The following is a 19,312-nucleotide window of genomic DNA, read 5'->3' on the forward strand; positions in this document are numbered from 1 at the left end:
GAACTCGAAGGTTGCTCAAACATGGTGTTTCATCAAACGCTTAAAAAATGTGCACATCTATAACATTTTAGCTGAACAAACGGATATACCATAATTTACAAACTTGTATATAATTCATACTCTTTAAACTGTTCTGCTGCTAAAATGCCACAATAAGGGAGTATGTGGCCCATAGTCGGCTTTTGGTGGAGCGAAGCAAGCGAAAGAGAATGACACGAAGAGCGAGAAAGAGAGCGAAGAGTTTCGAGTCGAATTGGAATGGAATGGCCAGAAAAATATTGCTGCTTTCAGTTTCGAAAAATTTTTCGATGGAAGCGGTTCTGTCAGCGGAAAAGTGAATTATAGCAGAGCCTGTAAAACTCAAGAAAATCCCCTCAAAGAAATAGCAGCTCTCAGCTAAATAATAACAAACACAATACTTTCTGCCCAGTCACCGCAAACTGAAATAATCACTTTTCTGCAAAACGCCGTCATCAAAAACGATTTTGGCTACAACTCTAGAAACGCGGAAAAATTTTGTCAAAAATACAACTAAAAAAAAACAACAACGCGAGTGCACGTGTATGTGAGGTGCTCAGCAAGAGTGTGTGTGTGTGTGTTCGTTTCTGTGTGTGACAGATAATAAAAGGAGAAAAAGAAGAAGTTGTCGAAAGTCGTGCATGAAAATTCAAGAAAAATAGTGCAAGCGCTGCAGGGAAATTGTCCGGAAAAATCGCAAAATCCATTGTTTTTAGCCGGCATCTTAATGACGTCACGTCGTGCCGCAAAAAACAACGATAACAACTTCTGCAACAACGCGCGTGTTTAGTTTACACACACACCACCACAGCGCGTCAAGAAAAAAGGTTAAAAATACATTTTCAATTCACCATCGGCGTAAAAGTAAAACAATAAGCAAATACAAGAAAATAAAACAGCAGCCGCTTTTTCACCCAACAGCAACCATTTCAACAACTTCAACTTTGCCAGCAGCAACAACAACAAGTCAGCTGGACAACCGAAGGTGTTTATACTTAAAAACAAAAAAGAGATCGTTGTGTTTTTTTCCTTTGTTTTCTCTCTTTTTTCGCCTTCGTCTTAAGTTTATGTTTTTTTTATCCATCGGTTTCCCTGTCTCTCTCTTCCTCTGCTTGCCACATTTCGTGGTCTTGTTTGTTATTGTTGTCGAATTTTCGGTGATGCCAAGTGAAAAGTCGGAAATTCTGTTTCATGACAGGGAAAACTTAATATCGTAGGGAAAGTTGTTCACAAGACTCAGCAAAAGAATAATGGCAGAAAATTTACAAAAGAAAATGTTAGGGAAACTAATGTTCCTCAAAGTTAATCAAAAGTCGTTCCCAATCTATCCCTAAATTCAACTAAAGACATTTGTGTAAAGTTTAAAGAATAATTTGATTATAATATTAAATAATTTAAATGCAGTGTTGCAAAAGCTCTACCATATTGCCGAAAAATGCAAATCACTTATTTTTAGAGTAGTACTTAATACTATTTAGTGCTGAAAAATGTGCAGAAACATCGATATATGTAAATTCGATATTTTAGAGATGTTTAGAGATTTAGAGATGCAAGCGTTACAAAAAGAAATATACCTTGCACCTCTAGAAATTTTTAGCATATAACTAAATAAAACAACTTTAGTTTGTCAGCAAATACTTGCAAAACTTTCCTAGTACTATGCAAAAATATATATAGGGACAATAATAACGATTACTGAAGGTTACTTTATTTTGTTTGGCGTCAATAAATATAAACAAATAATTATTTATTGTCTCCACTTTAAAAAAAAACCTATTTCACAAATGTATTTAGCAAAATGGGCTTAAATGTAGGAACCATATACAAAAAATGATTTTTTTATTGAAAAGAAATTACTTTACACAGCCACAAAATATTAATTTTGTCTTAATAAGAGTATTATAATCGTAAAAAATGTGCTTAATCTGTTAAAATAATGCACATCCCGTTCACTTGGCTTGGTAAAGCTTAATGACCGAAAATCAAATTGAAATTGAGCCTAATGAACTGTGAAATAATAATTAAAATTCAACAAATTGCAAACCAAATTTGTCAGAGTGAAAATGGGAATGGTTATTCCACATTATTGCCCATTAAATACGTTAAATACATCCACATTATTTGCGAAAGAGCCCGAAATGCTCAACATGAATATATATCATATGTGGAGTTAATTAACGTAACAGTACGGTAAAAACTATAAAAAATCGTGTTGTAATGTAATGCAAATTTAGCCATTTTTATTCTAAAGCCGGACAAGGCCTAGACCATTAAATAAACAAAAACACAACTAAGTCGAGAAATTTTTACAGTGCGGTTCGCCACTGTTAGGCAGCTGTAAAGAAACACACGTGACAATAAAACAAAACGCCTGCGAACAGGCAATTACTGAATTAATGGCTAAATGAAATTGTTTTGAAAGCTTAGGATATTTAATGGGCTTAGACACCCGAACAGAAAACAGACATGATTCTTAAATTTAATGTGATTACTTTGTTAAACGAAACTGATTCGTTTACCGGATTTCTTCCTGCACGGTCATTCGATTTCATTTCAGGGTCTTAGAAACGAAGTCATGGGAAATACGATCCTGAAACGCACTGTACTCGCACATGCAAATACATAGATTTTATTTTAACGAAAAGTCACGTTTTTTATGTGGTTCTCCACCCAAAAGCCCACACCCCGTGCTCTTGCCAAGTCGTAACCATTAAATTTATGTTTATTTCGGCCCTAGCTTCGGTTTCAGTTGCAAAAAGATTGTTATTATAATTTTTCCGATTTGTTTCGTTTTCCCGTTTTTCTCCAGTTGAGATATGCAAATTGAATTAGCTCTGCCCGCTGGCAACTGGAAAAACAAAAAGCAAAAGTTTGACACATTTCGTTTATATTTTTACTTTTCATTCTCCACCATCATCATCGACAAAAGTGTCAAAAATGTGTTGCTGCAGAAATATGAGTCAAAGAAATTGTTTGGAATATGCCAAAAATGAATTGTTATTTCTGTCCATTTGCTCAATACACTCTGACAAGTCATTCACTTTTTCTCCTCCAAACGTACTCAAAAAATCAAACTCGAACCATAACTACAAAACCCCACGAATGCCACAAGACGGCTTTGTATATGCTGTTGGTGAAGGGGATTGGGATGAAAACTTGAGGACTTTTGGCATGACTAATCGATTCGATTTTTCGCCAAAACTCATGCCGCAGTACAAAAAGACGAGGCCAGAAAAAACGTCGCTGGGAGAAATATGTGTTTGACTTGTAGTAAGAGGGTTTTGTGCTTTAAGCTCTTCTCAATAGGTCGTAAATATCGATAGGAACACCCCCTTTTGGTTGTTGAAAGTGTGGAAATAGCGTTGTATATGTACTTATGTAGCTGTGTTTGCTTGCTCGGCTCGCGATTTCAGTTTTGATGCGAGATGACAGCACTCGAAAAGGTGTCAGAGTTCAGACGAAAGGTATGAAAAGGTCTAGCCTTAAAGCGCTAGAAAACGCAAAACAATGCAAGTTGCTCATGAGCAAATACTTGTTAATGCTAGGGAGTACATATACTCAAATTCGCAAATTTCGTAAATAGCTAGTAGGTTTATTCATTCCGAATTTGGCAAACTATTTCTCGAGTTTTCCTTTGATGCTGGAATTTCTATATTCGAAATATCGATTCGATGGGATGCTGTTTTATATCGCATCGTGTATTTTTGCATCCACATAAACATTTCGTTTGCGTTTCGAAGATTTTCAAATCTTAGTTTCCATTTGGCCGTTTCCTCTCGCTCAAGTTTTCATCTTTTTTGATATTTTGAAACATGTGCTCGTGGTCTTTTTTTCTAAAAATATCAAACACTTTTTTTCGTTGCTAGAAATTTTGTATTTGGCTTTTTCAATAAGCGCACAGCAGCTGCGACGTCGACGTCGACGTCGACTGAGGTAGCGAACGAGTCGAGAAGAAAGAAGAAACAAAAAACAAATAGATATTTGTGGTTTTTGTATCTGGTTGGGAGAATCGTAGGAATAGGGTGACTCAGACTAGCTGGAGTTACAAATTTCAGAGGTAGACTACCTAAACATAGTGGAAAGTTGTTCAAATCGCTAATAAATTATAATTTTACTACACATTTGGTAACTATACATTCTTTCGAATGTTTGCTTTCAAATCCCTTGAGGTTTCATTTCCAAGTGGATTTTCATTTCCAAGGTATACCATGGTTTCACCATAAACTTTAGTCGTATAAGTTTATGAAGTTTACTTTACTAAATATGAACTTTTCTAGTATAAAATTCGAAATATCCATAACTTGTCTCACACCCAATTGGCCGCCCAATGCAGCTTCCTCAATTATAAATATACAGATGGCACACCCTAACATAATTCTCTTAGCACATGCCAAAACACAACAACCAACCGAAGAGTCGAAAAAGAAATTTTGAACGTGTTTCGTCCGGTTGCTGGTGTTGTTGTACCGCCGTGTATCTGAGTATCCGAGTATCTGAGGCATCTCCCATAACAGGCGACAGCTGCCGCACTTTTTGGATGTATCTTTTGGATGTATCTGCAGCTGTGCATCCACAGCCCCCCAAAAGATATACCACCTTCCCGCCGCTTTTTTTTTTCATTTGTTTTTGGCAGCGTTTTTGGAACGACTCTCCACTGCAGTCCCAAAATAAGTTCGTTTTTGTGGCCGAGAGACAAAGTTTTTATACGCTTTTGCATAATGCCAATGGTGAATTATAACGTCGGCATCTTTAACCCTTCACTGGCCCTTGGGGCAACGCACAATTGAGATCAATTGAAGGCAGAATTGATTGTTTAACCTTTCCCATGGGAGACAGAGTCTGTGAGTTTCGAGGCGTGTCTGCAATGTGATTATGTGCACACAAATTAGTTCAAAGATTAACTCGATTCTCATTTCAGAAATTTTGTGAAATATTTAATTTTATAAATATTATTCTCTCACTCTTGGTTCGGCTATTTTGGGGTTCATCATCAGCGCGTTGGGAATATATAAACATAAATACGTTTCGCCAGCGAAATTAATTAGGCACAGAAATCTATGAAAATTAGTTGAGCATTTGTTGCTCGGATTTTTCTTCCTCGTCTTCACCGCCAGATTCTCAGGTTGCGTTTGTATGTGTAATTGCATCTGTGTTTGTGGCGGCGCTCTCGTATTTTTAAGATAAGCCAAATGTTATGAATATGCCAAAAAATAGTATATGAGCGCGATAGAGCTCGCTCTCATTTATGAATTTTGTTTTTGATTTCCCGCATTCGCTTTTTTCGGCCTCCTCTTTCGGTTCAGTTTTGTGTGTATAAAGCTATATATGTTATAGCTCTCCGACCTCTGACGTAATTACTGATGATCGCGTTTTACGCCTAAGAAATTGATTTGCTTGTGTGAACGAAAATTTGAATATGAATTCCGCTGAGAGAAAAACGTGACAATGAGCTCTTGATTCGATTTAGCATAAGACGAGATCAGGTGAATTTTAGTGGATGCTGAAAGATCTTGGGACTAGGGCAAGGTTTTCAAAATGACAAAACGAAAGTTTTTCTCACTTGCATTTGTGATAATCAATAATGAAAATGTCACAGTTTTTCAGTAATTTGTTTACAATGCAAAGCTCTTACTATTATTGTTTTCGCTTTGGTTTGATTTCCATTAAATCAAATTAAGATCTGTACATTTTTTCCATAAACCTAACACATCTGATAGCGCCCTACCGAATCCATTTACTTTACGGCACGCTTCGTCATCTTCTGCTTTCCCATTAGTCACATACGTTATACCATATATAGATCGATCTGCAGATTATTTCAGCACCTATTCGAGAGCTCTGCCAAATTATACAGCCAGACCATAAAAGGGCAGCCCCCTGAAAAGCGTATGTGAATGCATTTCTTTTATCTGGGCACCAACTTTCGAAAAATATCTCAGAAAAAGCGCTAATAGCTGTCGATGAATTCAGCCAGCGAAGAGACTTCAAAAGCATGAGAAACTTATGAGAGCAAAGAAGTAATAATCTTTTGCCGCCAACGCACCGTGTACTACCAAATTAATTAGCCAAGTCAGATGGATGACAATAAGAATTAATTAGGCAAGTCAAAACTCCATTTTTGGAGCAGCGCAGAATAAAAAAAGATCCGTTGTGTCTTTTCTCGACCCACCTGAATGACATAAGCCAAAGTAAAGCGATCATTTAGCCACTGGCCATTTATGGCTAACATTTCAATCAACGTCATCTTTTTCGCTTTGTAGATGGGCAAGTTTGCTGTTCCTGCAGTTCGTTTAATAAAATTAGTTTGGATATGCATGAGGAATACTTGTAAATTATTATTTCATTCGACTGTTGTCTTAATGAGTAGGATATTTGCGTTTGCTATCTTGTACCAACTTTATTTGTGGTTGCGAATAAGGCCTATGCATATTATAGTATGGGTGTATAGGGTTCACCCAGTTTTTATCTTATCTTTTTTATTGATAGTAGCCGTCGAACCTGGTTAACTCGCAAACACCCGCTTTTCTTTCTTTCACTTTTTTTTATGAGCGCATCGTTCAATATGTATGTCATACCTTTGGGGTTGCTCTGTTTTTTTTTTTTTTTTTTAATTTTTTTTCTGCGGGGCATAAGAGGAGCGTTGTATAATGTTGCAGAGCGGTTACTGACCGATGTTTTGCTACGGCTTCACTTGCGTAAATGTTTCTTTAAATGCATTAACTTGTCGCCCGCGGGGCGAGAGCTAAAACTCGGCGTTTCTGCTTTTGTTTTCGGCCCTCTGAGGTATTTGCCGCGACTTGTGTATGGCTTTAGTCGCAACTTCGTAAGTCGGCGGGCGCTCAAGTTGGTGTACATATCTACGTTTCTCAGTATACAATATGAGTCGCATATCTGAAAAAAAACAAATCAATAAGAGTATATGCAAATACGAAAAAAAAATGCGCTTTCACAGCCAACTGCTAACTGCAGCGTTCTACTCGTTGTGTTTGTCGCCTTATCAGCGAAACGCTCTCGAGTTGGTCTGTATGTTATTTATGGGCCATGTGTGTTGGGGAATGGATGGTTGGATAAGTTATAAAGAACGGTTAATTGATTGCGGTGGCATGAATAGATAAAATATATATGTTATCTATGGCCAAAACTGCAAGCTTAACTAAAAGAACTGCCCAACTGTTAGTCAACTCAGCAACTTATTGCCTTTAAACAGCTGTTTCGGTACCATGACCACAATTCGAGCGCAGATTTTTGAGTGTTAATCTAATCTGCGTAATTATCAAATAACTAGTACAAGTCAGAGTTTTCGGTATTTAGGCAATAAATATTTCTTAAGCTGTTTCGTTTATAATTGAATAATAAATCTAATTTATTTATTCCTAGTGAAGAGCAAACCATTTAGCCTTTTAACGATTTCAATAACAAGATGAATGATCGTATTTTGATTCCCAACAACCAATCAAATTGAAATATTTCATAAATTCTCACGCATAAATTAAATACAATTAAACTAAATAAAATACTTGCCAGTTCCCCAAAGACTACAAGTCTTTCCCCAATTACAAAATATTTCGGAATCCCTGGTTACTACTGTAAATTGAACCAAAAACTCATAAGCAAAGTAGTCCACCATTCCAGATGCAATTAGGATTGCCCAAAAATTCTGATGCCAGCACAGCTGCCTTTGTGTTGACTCAGCTTGCATAAACATAATGTCGAACTTGGGCACATATGAAATGCGAATGTGAAGAAATATTTAGTGGAGTTGCGTTAACAGCTTTGGAAATTAACAGTTTTTCAATCTTCACTCTCTCCCTGGCTGCTGGTTTCTTCGATTCTCAGATGTTTCAGCGTTTTTTCGGCAACTTTAACCTTCAAAACACTTTTTGATACGAGACCGAAAAACCAGAAAGAAAAAAGGAAAACAAAACCTACGGACAAAACTTGTTGAACTTGTTTGTCTTCGGGGTCTGGGTCTACATCAATTTGCATCGTTTTTTGTCCGTCAGTTTAATTCGTTTCTTTTTTATTCTCTTAATGATATTTTAATAAGCGAAAATCGCCGAGATGCGAGTGTCCTTAGATTTGAAAGCAGTATCTGAAGGTTGTTTGTAGGTCGGCGGATGCACCAGTCTGCGTATTATACCAATCTATATGCATATGTAGTACGAACAGGAGAACCTTCGATTATTCTTGGCCCAATTTCACGTATAAACACTATTGGGAAGTTTATTTTCGTGCAGCAATTTCCACACCCGCTTCTGGTCATAAATTTTCGTACTGCGTCAATGACACGGCTGCTAATTTCTAGCGCTGTTTCGATTTCAGTACATGTATCTGTATCTCTGTATCTCTGTATCTGTAGCTGTATCTGTTGGCTATAATGTCTTCTATATATTCCACATAGCCTGATGCCCAGCCACGTCCGCTTGTGTGGGCGTCCCGTCTGTTTCACTTGCGTGTTTCTCTTCTTTTCCCGTGGTCGATTTTCTGTGGATAGAGACTTTTTTGTTTTAGACGAAAAAGTTTTCAAGAATTATTTTAATACATGCCATAAACATTAGCCCACACACACACACACAGACAGACATACACACGAGCAAGTAGATGATGGGTCTTCAATTTCTCAGCTCATAAATTAAATCACAATTTATATCTTTGGAAATCAAGTTAAAATACGGAAAGCAATTTGCAGCTGACATCATGCGAACGTATCCACAAATCCATATACTAACAGAAACTATAGAATACGTTCTGTATATGTGTTCTTTATGAAGTTTATTAATTGTCTTCGTTGGTATCTTTCCAAATTGACTTGGCTGAGATAATTTGCTGTCAGTGTGTCGGTGTGATAATTTTCGAAATGCCAAATGGTAGATAGGGAATATTTGGCTTTTGGGAGAATGCTTATTGAACAGCGAGAGGAATTTTGCATTCAACGTGATCTTTCTTATATTTTTGATAGCATTTGCAGAAATTTAATATGAGTGCAGCCACACCAAACTGCATCTTTAACTTAATTTACGCAACTGTTGTCAGTTTACTCACATCTCACCGGTCCAAGCCCATTAAATATTTAACAACAACCAGACAAGCAAAGAAAGCTTTAATAGATTCCCTTTTCAAAAAACTTTGATTCATATGCCGCTCACTGCGATAAGATAAGATTAAAGACACACATACACGCACACCAATGCAAACACGATTACAACAACAATTGCAACAGGCGTTCAAATGAAGATAAAAACAAATCAAACAAAACACAATGCAAACTGAAATGTTAATAACAACAAAATATCAACATCAAATTGTGTGTGCCGTCATCGATGATTGTGTCACTTGGTGATTTTTTAAATTGATTTATACTTCTCTATTCTAAGTAACAGTTTCCTCATGCATTTCTCTCTAATATATATTCTAAACGAAATTCTTTTTACAGTATTTGATTAATCGAAATAAGCGTTAAATAAAATATTTGTAACGAGCGGTAAGTGCGTTTAACAATTTATCCCATTGCTATAAAAAGAAATTTGCTAAAAAGTGAATATATACGAGTCTTAAACACTACTCTCTCAGGCGGTGTCTCTCTCTTAAATGTTGCTTAGCTAAAAACGATCAAAAAATATATACCTACCTTTACAAATTAATTGCTAAACACCGCTGGGCCGGGCCTACAGATACACGAATATATAAATATATATATGTGCGTATCTGAGCGACTATTAGTGCACTTTAGTTCATAATATTTATCCGTAGTTATCTTTTTATTTGGTCAATGTGCATTGCAATGAATCGCCTTAGGGGCTAGGCTTAATTTGGCTATTTGGCTGTGGCTCTTTAGCTGTGGCTCTTGGCTGTTTTGGCTGTTGGATACCCTGCGATACCCTCCAGAAAGCTGCAAACTGGATGCCAAACGCTGCTCACGCTCTATATAAACTATATATACAACCAGATATTCATTTGTGTATATCTGGCGAACTATTTTTAGTGACTATATCATAAGTTGTATGAAACGAGAACTTTTATTTTGCACACCATTCGCTCATTTAGTCTAGGAATCTATCGCAAATATATTACATATTAAATACTCCATAGTGATACGGTTATGTCTGTCGATTGTCTTTTGTTTATATTATCATTTGAGCATTGCATTCTGCATAAAACCATAACACAACGACTTGCGCATTACTAACCCCTAAAATCTAAAAAATGTACAACATGATCAGTTTCCACATCTCTCACTTATACCTAGAATCGCTCTGTCTCTCTCTGTCTCTCTCTATACGACTATCTATCTCTGTCTTTCGCCATTTCTATTTATCTATCTTGGAATGTGAACCAAGTCGGTATGATCCTAAAGTTCTATTTCTCTCTTTTACTCTCATTTCAGATAATGTAAACTCAGCTTACACACAAAAAAAAGCAGTATAATATAAAATACAAAAATTAACAGCTGCGTTTATCTATAGATATATACCACACACTCACATCTATATATTTGAATAAGCGTTCGATTTGAATCAAAATTATAGCCCAAGCTATCAGCTATCCCCACAAGCTTTGTACTCCACAAAAACGCTAACGAACAAAATCGATAAAGACCAGAAAGCAACTGAATACCAACTCATACCATCTGCCATAGATCTATGCTATATACATATATAGGTGCTGATCTGTGCTCTTGAATTTAGTGTTTTCTGTGTGTGCGTGTCGCGAGAGGAGCACTCAAATAAAGCACCAATAAAAACGTATAGTAAAACAATAAAAAGCAAACAACTTTCTCTAGTCGCTAGGCTATAACTATACAAACTCCAAACTCCAGCTATCCCAGATCCAGATCCGTAAACAGCATATAGTTATATATCTATAACCCCAAAACACGATGGCCAACGTTGTCAATATGAACAGCCTGCTCAACGGCAAGGACTCGCGCTGGCTGCAATTGGAGGTCTGTCGCGAGTTCCAGCGCAACAAATGCTCGCGCCAGGACACCGAGTGCAAGTTCGCCCATCCCCCGGCCAACGTGGAAGTCCAGAACGGCAAGGTCACCGCCTGCTACGACAGCATCAAGGTCAGTACTGCCCCAATGTTAAACCGAACTAGAACCACCAACTCCCTTAACTCAACTCTCCTCTATTGCTTCGTGTGACTCGTAGACCGTAAGCTTTAAGTCTTGATTTCTCATCCCACCAAAAAAAAAAAAAAAAAAAAAAAAAAAAAATCAGATATATATTTCAAACCAATACCAAATCCCCATTTGAGGGCCTCAACGAAAACTGATCTTGTCTCGCTTTTGTTGTTTGTGCTTCTGTGCTTTTATAAACTCCATTTTCGTTTTTGGTATCTCTGTGCTTCTATATACATATCTTAAATACACACTATATATCTAGTGGCTGTCTCTCTAAGTGCCTACCAAATAAAATATAATTAAATGCAGCTAAATGCAGCGCCGGGCTGAGCTTGAAAATTGAGAATGTGTGCGTGAGTGTGCTTGAGGCTTGAGTCTTGGGTCCCGAGTAGAAGGCTTTAGCTTTTGGCTTACAAATAAGAGAGTTCCACCACCCATCGAAACCCTGAAGAACAAAAACATAGAGAAAACCGGAAAATCGGTTACTAATTGAGTAGTATGTCTTTCATTCAAAAATTTGAACACCAAGTCTGTGATTTTCTCTGTGTGAACTGTAGTGAAAATAAAACGTTCTATTAAATTCAACTAAATAACTAAAATCGTCTGTCACCATCCGAGTGATTTTAGGCCACGCAACTCATAGACATGGACAATTTCAAGGTAAAGCTCTTAAAATTCAATAATTAAGTTAAGACTTTAGCTTTAAGAACACTCCCCCCCTCCGTCGTAGAACCAATTCCATTGATCTTATCGTAAATATCTTGCATTTTGAAGCCTGACACAAACAACCTGCCGAGGGGCAGATACAATCAAAGCCAAAGAGGTTTCCACTTTTCCTCAATTTTTTTACCGCCCAAAAAAGGCAACGTGGCAAATTAGCAGGGGGCGAAACAAAGGGGTGAACAAAAGGATGTTTTTAAACAGGACAATGGCGAACAAGAGGCAGAAAAAATTAAGTTGCCTGTTTGGTGTTTTCTTTATTAAGCTTTTTTGTTCTACCCGCAACAAACAAACAACTGCCAAAGAATGGCAACATAAAGTGGAGTATTTTATGTATAGTATAATAATGCTGACAAAATGCCATCATCATCAGCAGTAGCAGTAGCAGTAGCAGGAGCAGGAGCAGGAGCGTCACCATCACCATCAAATTTGTGACAGCATAAAAAATTACGTTTTGAAATTTTACGTAGCCGCTTTTTAGGCGTCGCTGGCAGCTTGTTTGGCCAACGGCCTTTTGTTATCCCAACAAAACCCAAAGCGAGCGACTGGGTCCTTAAAGTTGGGCATAGTTCGTCCTTTTTACCCAGCGCCCCCAACCATTTCGTTTTGTCGCTCTTGAGTCTAGTGTGCAAACAATAGTTAAAACTGATGTTTGTAAGTAGCTCTTTGGCTCGCAGGATCCACGTTTGTTTTTTTTTTTTGTTTTTCTGTTTACTGGGTGGTGAGGGGGCATTGTTAATTGAGCCACTGTTCAGCCCTCCCATTTTTTCACTGTTTACCTTTGGCGTTTGGGCCTCAATGAATGTATCAGGGAGGCTCTCAAATATTCTTTGTCCACGAGAAACCCCAAACCAGAGCAATTTGTTGGACTTAGTTGTAGATTAATCTCTGCTGATATTACCATTTCGAACCAAGCCTTTGGTAACAGTTTAAAAACTTTTATTAACAATTACGAAACCTTCAAATCAAAGTTGGTAAATAAAAGTATTTTACTCTTACAATCCTTTATTAATTAAGATCTATATCAAACGAAGTACGAAACTGTTGTTAAAATCCACTTATGATTTAATCTCAGCGGTGTCGAATTTGAATGCATATTTAATATTCATAATTCTGGCCATTGCTCCATACAATGCCTGACCTGCATCATTAATCAAGCCTAACCCCTAAACATTTCAAATTATCTTTGATGGATCATTAGGAGCCGGGTCAGACTTGCGCCTCGGTTAGTTTCTGGCCATGCCTGGGAAATCTCATAAGCCTTTTGGCAATTATCCGAAACCACAGCTGCGTGATAAGCGAGTTCTGACTGCAGAATCCACATCATCTGTGGGGCAGCAGCTGCAAGTTGGAATTGGGCATGGAATTGAGTATGGGTATGGGTATGGCAATGGAAGTGGCAATGGAAATGGGAATGGAAGTGGAAATGGAAAGGACACACACACCCAGTGACCCTTGGGCACTTGTAGTTTTTGCCTGGCTGGGCGGGTAAATAAAGCTCAGACATTCATTGCCCACAAATTAATTGTGTTATCCTATTAATTAACTATGCAGTAAAGTTGCCGAGCAATTTCGTTCGCCAAGCGTTTTTCCCCAGCCTCCTTCGCACTTTTCCGCTTTCCATTTGCCGTGCCCCGTTGTTCTTCGCCCCTTTTTGAGTGCTGTAATTGTAGGCGAGTGTGTTTGCACTCATTTTCACCTCTTTTTGTCCCCAACGACTTTTTATATAGTATGTATGTACATGTGTGTACATTGTGCATGTACGTGTGTGCTTGACACACAAAACGAGCTGGGCTTAAATGTTTAACGAACTTAAACGTGGCAGTAACCAGCACATTATATACACATGCATTTATACATACATGCACGTATATGTTCGAGGACGAAAGACCTATGTACGACTCCCTGTGATTATATGGCCATACTATACTATATGGAATACACGTGTACCTGGCCGTGTTTAAACTTTTTCTCGGTGGCCGCGACACTAATTTATTGCTAGGTTGCGCGTAGTGGGCTTTTAAATGCCATTTCACAAAGGAAAAGTTTAAGCAGCATTATAAGTTAAATCTGGGTCAATGTCAGTATTAGAGGGCTTATCCAGTTCTATTTCAAATCCGAGCAAAAAGCAATTGTGCTTTAATGTCAAAAGGCATTACACATGAATTTCCATAATCTAATATTAATCGTTGGAATAGTGGAGCATTTTCAACTATTTGCTCTAACTATGAGTATTAAGTTCTTAAAAAATAACCACAAAACTTGAATGCCTTTTAGCTCAGCCAAGCGCTTCTTTTTCGCTTAGTGACCTCTGACCCTTCAGCAAATTGGCATCATTTCATTGGTAATTTCCCCTCAATTTAATTTGACCACAATGGGCGAGCTGAAACTTTAAAAAAGCCACTCGAAAAGCGAGCCAGCGCCCAAGAAAGGGATGGCAGATGATACACTGTAAGCAGCGCGAGAGAGAGGGCGCGATGCCAGTGTGAAAGTGAGAGGGCATAAGAATGAGTAAAAATCGCATAGCCACAACATAAAACATTTTCCGGTTTATAATTTTCTTGTCAACACAATTTTAACGCCATGCTCCAACGCTATGCTCTGCTCTGCTGTGCTGGGCGAGATGGCCTCGCTGGAAAATCTCCTCCTCCTCCTCCGCAGCGAGCGTTTTTCTGGACTGCCGCTTGGCTGGTGCCACTTTATCCGGCGCCTTTTGCCACGGCGTCCTTTCGCCGCTTCGCGCGCTTTTGCTACTTAACCAACTGTAAAGCTCTCGGCCATATTGTGTGGCACCTTATTTTTCTATTATATTCCCAACACTGCCGCCGCCGCCACCGCCGCCTGCAACATATTTTCCACGCCAGCTTTCCCTTGCCACTTCCCTTTCGGGGCGGGCCAACAAAAGTCAAGTTCCCATGCCATGCAAATTATGGTCGAAAAGAATGAAAGGAAAATGGCGCTGCCGCAAAAGAAAATGAAAATGGCAACTCTTCCGCTTAAAAAACCAAGAGAATCCAAGGCAAGAGAGGGAGATACATAGATGGTTGGAGAACAAAGCCGGTCACTTTGACATCTTCGCTCCCTGTCGCTCCTTCGGGCCTTTTCTGTTGTTTATTCCAATTTTGTAGTTGACGCTTGAATTTCCGGATCGCCTCGAGCCGCTTCGGAAATACTTTGGTAATTAAATTTTAAAGGCAACAGGAACTGGCTGACATAAAAAAAAACAATAAAGTTTTGCCATCGCTCTGATTCTGCTCGCTCACCCACATTTTCAATGTCATCCAATTATTTTTAATTCCATTATCTATTTTTTCTGCCATCGCCTTTGCTCCTCCAATTTGGCATGAAAAATTGCTGGTCGGCATTGAAATCGATAATAATAATAAGCAGCCGAGCAGAAGAAATGAATGGCAGAAGCAACTTAATGTACAAAATAAACCAAAAAAGAAGTAAATCCAATTTAAATAAAACTTCTTCAGAAAATGGGAAATAGAGCGCACACCAATAAGAGGAACCAAAGGAAAAGAAGAATCGTCAATAGTTGCTCGTAATAAATGACAGGCGAAGTAAAATAGGGACAGGAAACGTATAGAAAAGAGTGAAAACTTTGCGGTTGTCATTGAGTCAATAGGACAAAAAAGTGATTTTTTCGGTAATTGGTGAGAAGTTTTGATGAGAGCTGTGGAATTTGTAAAGGTGTATTGCCCCGATACTTCCCATTGATTTGGTACAGCTAAGCTAAACTAAGAAGTGGCGCCCAAGCAGGGACCGTTGCTTAAGGAAAGTCTTTGATTTAAGGCCCACACACATGTCTTAGCTTTTATTAAATTTGTCAACATCTTGTGCATGGGCCCTGAAGCACTTTAAGACTGCATAAATCCCTCATTGCCTTAAGGCATCACCGAAATCTGTTTCGAGTGCAGTGTCCTCTCACCTGCCATTATTTGGATGTGCCACAGCTCTCAGATTACCTACCCCTACGCCCGTTCGCCCCATTTGCAATGCTGCAACATTCTGCTGCCAGGCGCGCCTAATTTGTTATGCCTTACACACGTTGCACTTGGAAATTCCGCAACAAACTTCAAGTCAATAACTCAGCAGAGCAACTCCCGCTGCCATCCAGGATATTTCGCCCACCAGCACTTAATGCATTATGCAACAGCAAGTTGTGGCATGTCCTTGCGCATGGCCACACTCAAACTCACACTCACATGTGTGCCACTGCGACTGCGAGCGGGTTTGAGTTTGAGTGCGCCATTTCGCAGTTGCTGAAACCTACACAATTCATTCGTCCTGCCACCTCCCCCGCCCCCTTTTCGTCCTTTGCCGGAACGTGACTGCAAATCGAGCAAGCGAGCGCATGCCTTAAATAAAATAAATGGCACATTATCAATATAAACAAGAGGACGTCGCCGAAGGAGTCGCGTACGCGAGTTGCAAGCGTAAAGTTGTTAAGTTACTTAAGCCAACAAATGAAGCGAGCCAAGATGGAGTGAGGTGCTTTTCCCACTGCCGGATTCCCAATTCCGGAGCTAACAATTCGCAGCATTTTCCTCGTTCCCGTTCCCGTTCCCGTTTCCGTTCTCGATCTCATTCTCATTCTCACACTCCAGCCATGAGCCAGTCACGAGCCTGACAAATTGCACTTGGGCGCCAGACTTCCCTTCCAGCCCAAAAAAAAAAAAAAAAAAAAAAAAATAACTTTCCGTTCTGACCAACAAACAAGTCCCTGCTCGGGCGCCAATTTCTTTTCATATGGCTAAGACAAAGGCAAACAAAAACTAATGCCTGACCGAGATGAATATAAATGCGAGCAGGGATGCACCCCATTCATTCCGTACTATCCATCGAATGAAAAACGTCGCAAGTTTTTCCACTGCTTCGGAAGTCGAGAAATTTCCCGATAATGCAGTCAGCGATTGGAGAGTGTCAAAAGCGCATATGTAAATAGCGCTCGGAATCGATGTCTTCTACAAATAAATATTTTCTCTCTGGACTTGCAATTTCATTTCGCTGACAGAGTGAAGGATTATATATTCATACGAGTGTCATTCAGGCGGACGAAGTCCGGGCCAGGTGACATCAACTCTTGAGTGACTGTCTTGGATTATTGCCTAAAGTAGGAAAAGTGGGAAAGATATGTGAGGCAATCGCGAAAGTTGTTGATTGAAATTGGATTAACAAGAACTGCTGCCAAAAGGAATGGGAAATTTCAGGACACTTTCAGCAGAGGCGTTACAAAAATCATTTTGTTGATGTACTCGTATATTAAATTTTAAGCGCTTGGCTTGAGTCATCGAGGAACATCAATTAAAATGAAATGTAAATAATTGCTCTTCAGCTTGGAAATACATTTCAACGTGATATTAAAGATTTCCCCGCCTAAAGCCGCATTTCAGACTTATTTTATTTTTGCTTTCTGCTTTTCTCAGGCGACAGCAAAGCGTCAAACTAAGCACAGCTAAAAAAAGGAGAAACAGGGACCGCATCTAACGAAAATCGAGATCAATAAAAACGTCATTCAATTTATTTTCAATTTTTGCGGAGCTCGCGAGCGAAATGAGACGTGTGCGGAGGGGCATGAAGGGGATTGGGATGGAGGAGCTCCTCCTGGAGCTGGAGGGCGGGTAGGCGGGAAGGCGTGGCAAGGAGTGCCTAACAAATAATGGCAGACAGAAAACCCAATAAATTTAAAGAAGAAAAGCCATCGCCTGGGACTCGAGCAATGACTAACTGCGGCGGAGGAGAAAGGACGAAATCTGTGGGCACACGGCACATATGTGTGCGGTTCTATCCTTGAAAGTGGGAGCTTCTGTGTGTGTGTGTGTTTGTGAGTGCGTCTGTTTGGGTATATCAAATAACTTTGACTTTACACATTATTAAACCGCAATGTCGTCGACGAGTGGTGAAATAAAGCGAGACAAACAAACAAAGCAGCGTCACATTTGTAAGGATTGCAAAAGGACGACAGGCAGGCCACAATGCAGCTGCAGTACAAGCTGCTCCTGTTGCATTTCGCGTCCCACGCTTGACAAACTCGACAAACAATTGTCAGCCTTGTCGCCGGGCTTGCCAGGATACCAGAGTGCCAGGACTCCACGATGCCAGGAGGATGGCTTGCCTGGTTTGCCAAGCCTGCTCGCTCCTTTGTCTTGGGTGTTGCATTTTTCAAGAGAAATTGATTAAAGCCGGTCGCTGCAAACTGTTTGCCCAGTAAACTTTAAGTTCCTTCAATGGACCAACTCCTGGCATTCCGTATCCTTTCCTTTTCTCCATTCTCTCCACCCCACCCCCAACCCCCCTCTCGTGGCTTCCGCTTTCTTTCGTGTCCTGCCGCTCCTTTCAGTCGAGTGGCGCATTTTCTTTTGCCCCGGGCGTTGCGGCAAAGTCAATGAGTGGCAATATGCCACCAATAATTCAGGTCACGCGAGATGTCGTCGCTGTCCTTGCCGCTTACTCCTTGGGTTCTTGGGCCAGCCTTCGAGCAGTGGGAATGGGAATGGGAGTTGGCGAAAACATTAGCATTTTCTTGTTTTTCCTCTGGGTGTTAAATAGACTTCATTTGGCGAAAAGCATGCATTATTTTATTTTATTTTATGAGTCATGAGTCATTGTTTTTGCCAGTTATTACATGTAAAACAAACTTTCTTGAGCAATGCAAATTACCCTTTAAAATTTCATTATATTGGCGCATTTTGTGCGCATTTCCATCCACTGTGCGTCATCATCTTCGACTTAGAACCAACGTCATTTGCCGCTTTTAAGCCCGTGTTGCCTGCTCTGCTTTCTGCCGCCCCCAACTGCCACGCCCCCGGCGTTTGGGTGTATTGTGGAATGTTCTATTGCCGTTTCGGTTCATTTTTTTGTTGTATTTTTTAGCTGTTGTTGCTGATGTTTTTGTCGCACACATCCGCATTGTGCGCTCCGCATTGTGTGCTGACGTCGTTAGGCCATCTTGCTGGCACTTCGGTGGCGCCTCCCAATGCCACTCCCCCTTGTCCCACTCATGCCCCCATCGCCACCCCCTCTCCCCTCTCCCCACTTCGCTTCCTTGTTCTTTCACTGACTGGTGGCTGCTGCAATTTTAATGAAGCTGCGGCATGCGGCAAGCAGCGCCTTCGAGTTGCACGCGCCATGGAGCAACTTGCGCTTTTTGTGCTCCAGGATGAAATGATGATGGGGGCTGGAAAGGAAGGGTTGGGCCTGATGGAGATGCTGGCTTGGTTGCCATTGTTAAATGAGCTTTACACGACAGCTGCCGCTTTGGTTCGAAAACTGCAACTCAATTGGGCACATATAACGAAGATCATCAAAAATAATCAGGACGTCAATCATTAAACTAATAAATCGATAAACGTAGATAATGCTTAAACTGGAATACATATCTTTAGTCCAATTTTTTATGTTCATATCCTAGGCAAAGTCCTTCAGTTTTAAACATTCAAATCTAAA

At 39.7% G+C, this 19,312-nt stretch overlaps 1 protein-coding gene across 10 annotated transcripts in view; it reads left to right on the forward strand.

The window, feature by feature from the left end:
• The first annotated feature begins 286 nt into the window (after window positions 1-286).
• LOC6548040 (muscleblind-like protein 2) overlaps window positions 287-19,312 on the forward strand; it is a 115,354-nt gene continuing 96,328 nt past the window's right edge. For all 10 annotated transcript variants that reach the window (XR_001448460.2, XM_015156284.2, XM_015156281.2 and 7 more), the window contains exons 1-2: window positions 287-1,003; window positions 10,403-11,083. Coding sequence is in view for 9 of the 10 variants with exons in the window: in XM_015156284.2 (XP_015011770.1) it covers window positions 10,895-11,083 (189 nt within the window). In the remaining variant the exon portion in view is untranslated. The remainder of the gene's footprint in view (window positions 1,004-10,402; window positions 11,084-19,312) is intronic.

This window comes from Drosophila erecta, unplaced genomic scaffold (assembly GCF_003286155.1).
Source record: "Drosophila erecta strain 14021-0224.00,06,07 unplaced genomic scaffold, DereRS2 tig00000092-arrow-pilon, whole genome shotgun sequence".
NCBI lineage: Eukaryota > Metazoa > Arthropoda > Insecta > Diptera > Drosophilidae > Drosophila > Drosophila erecta.